The sequence below is a fragment of the Hippopotamus amphibius genome, chromosome 15, assembly GCF_030028045.1.
Source record: "Hippopotamus amphibius kiboko isolate mHipAmp2 chromosome 15, mHipAmp2.hap2, whole genome shotgun sequence".
In the NCBI taxonomy this organism is placed as follows: Eukaryota; Metazoa; Chordata; class Mammalia; order Artiodactyla; family Hippopotamidae; genus Hippopotamus; species Hippopotamus amphibius.
In genome coordinates, this window is record NC_080200.1 from 25416736 (window position 1) to 25418654 (window position 1919).

Below are 1919 nucleotides of genomic sequence, written 5' to 3' on the forward strand. Positions count from 1 at the left end.
GAGATATATATATGCATATAACTGATTCACTTTGTTGTACAGCAAAAACTAACACAATACTGTAAAGCAATTATACTCCAATAAATATGAAAAAGTTATATATATATAAAATTTATATATATATAAGTATATATATATATGTGTGTGTGTGTGTGTGTGTGTATATATATATATATATATATATATATATATATATATATGTTGATCCACAAAGAAGTTATGGATTTGATGGCTGGGAATTGTTATCTGAATCACTATGTATTCATAAACTCTAAATGTTACTATTCTGTTTCAAAATTAGGCTTTGCTCAATACTTTCCTCAGAACCTCCCCCACCTCCTTGTTCCTCAGGCTGTATATGAGAGGATTCAGCATGGGGGTGAGAATGGTATAGAATACAGAGAGCCCTTCATCTTGCTCTGAGGTATGCAGAGAGCTAGGAATCATGTAGATGAACATGGTTGGACCAAAGTAGAGAAAAACCACCATCAGATGGGAAGAGCATGTGGCAAGGGCTTTATTCCTTGCCGTAGAAGAATTTAAGCGGAGAACAACAAGGGCAATCAAAATGTAGGAAGCCAGAATGAAGCCAAAGGGGATGAGGAGGAAAATGATGCCAATCACAAACACAACTTTCTCATAAGTAGACGTGTCTTCACATGACAACTTGAGGATGGCCTGTAGCTCACAGAAGAAATGGTGGACTTCTCTTGAGCCACATAGAGGGAAATGCATGGTATGTGAGGTTTGCACTAGGGAATTAAGTGCCCCTCCTACCCAGGACATAATGGCCATCTGCAGGCAAACTTTATAATTTATAATGACCACATATCTCAAGGGGTTACAAATAGCGATGTATCGGTCATAGGCCATCAGAGTAAGCAGAATACACTCACTACCTCCGAGGGCAGAATGGAAATATACCTGAGTCTCACAGCCAATGTAGGAAATATCTGAGGTCCCTGAGAAAAAGTTGGTCAGCATCTTGGGAACAACTGTGGAGATGAGGGAGATGTCCATGAGGGAGAGCTGCCTGAGCAGAAAGTACATGGGGCTGTGGAGCCTGGGATCCAGAGAGAGGAGGATCAAGACAGTGTTTCCTGACATGGCAACAATGTACACAAGGAGAATGGTGCAGATGAGGAAGCCAGTGTGCTTTGTTCCTGGGAAAAGTCCAAGGAGGGTAAAATCTATCATGGAGGTCTCGTTTTCTCTTCCCATGTTTCCTATATAATTAAAGGAATGAAAGGGGGGAAAACATCAGTGTACTTGAGGGAGAAAATATTTAACATGAAAACTATTTTCATATATTGACTTCATGATAAAATTAAAATTCACAATTCTGGCTCCAATCTGGCCCACGCTTGGAGAGAAACAAGCTGTATTAGCATTTGAATTTGTTACTAGTCATGTATGTTAATAAATAATCCTATGAACTAGTCCCTTAAACATGAATAAATTTCAGAAAGTAACTCAAATGTTAAGACAAGATTTTGGCAGGTAGATATTTCAGATTTTTCCAGATAAATTAGAATTTCAATGTGATTAACCCACTAGCACAGTAGTGTTTTGCATAGAGTATATTTGTTATTAATCCAATTTAACAATACATTTCCCTTTGTGCATGAGAGGATCTGGGGAACATAATGATTGACTGATTCTTCTGCCACAGTTTCTAGGCTGCTAACTAGGGAAGTCGAATGAAGTGAGACTAGAGTCTCTAGTTCTTTTGATGGAGAGGCTAATATTCTGCAACTTTCTGGGGTTCCAGAAAAGCAGCTGCAGGCTGTGATTGACCTGTAACACTCATTGGGATGCATGTTAATGCAAAAGTGCTGTGGGGAGGCATCTTAAATGCAGTGAACAACCACCTACCCCACATTTCATGGTATTGTCCTTCCTTTCTATATAATGAAGAT

The 1919-nt window shown here is 38.8% G+C and overlaps 1 protein-coding gene across 1 annotated transcript; it reads right to left on the reverse strand.

Annotated features, from left to right (window-relative positions):
- Window positions 1–297: 297 nt before the first annotated feature.
- LOC130836403 (olfactory receptor 2M2-like) lies at window positions 298–1221 on the reverse strand. The gene has a single exon (XM_057708438.1). The coding sequence runs from the start codon at window positions 1219–1221 to the stop codon at window positions 298–300; it is 924 nt and encodes a 307-aa protein (XP_057564421.1).
- Window positions 1222–1919: the final 698 nt, after the last annotated feature.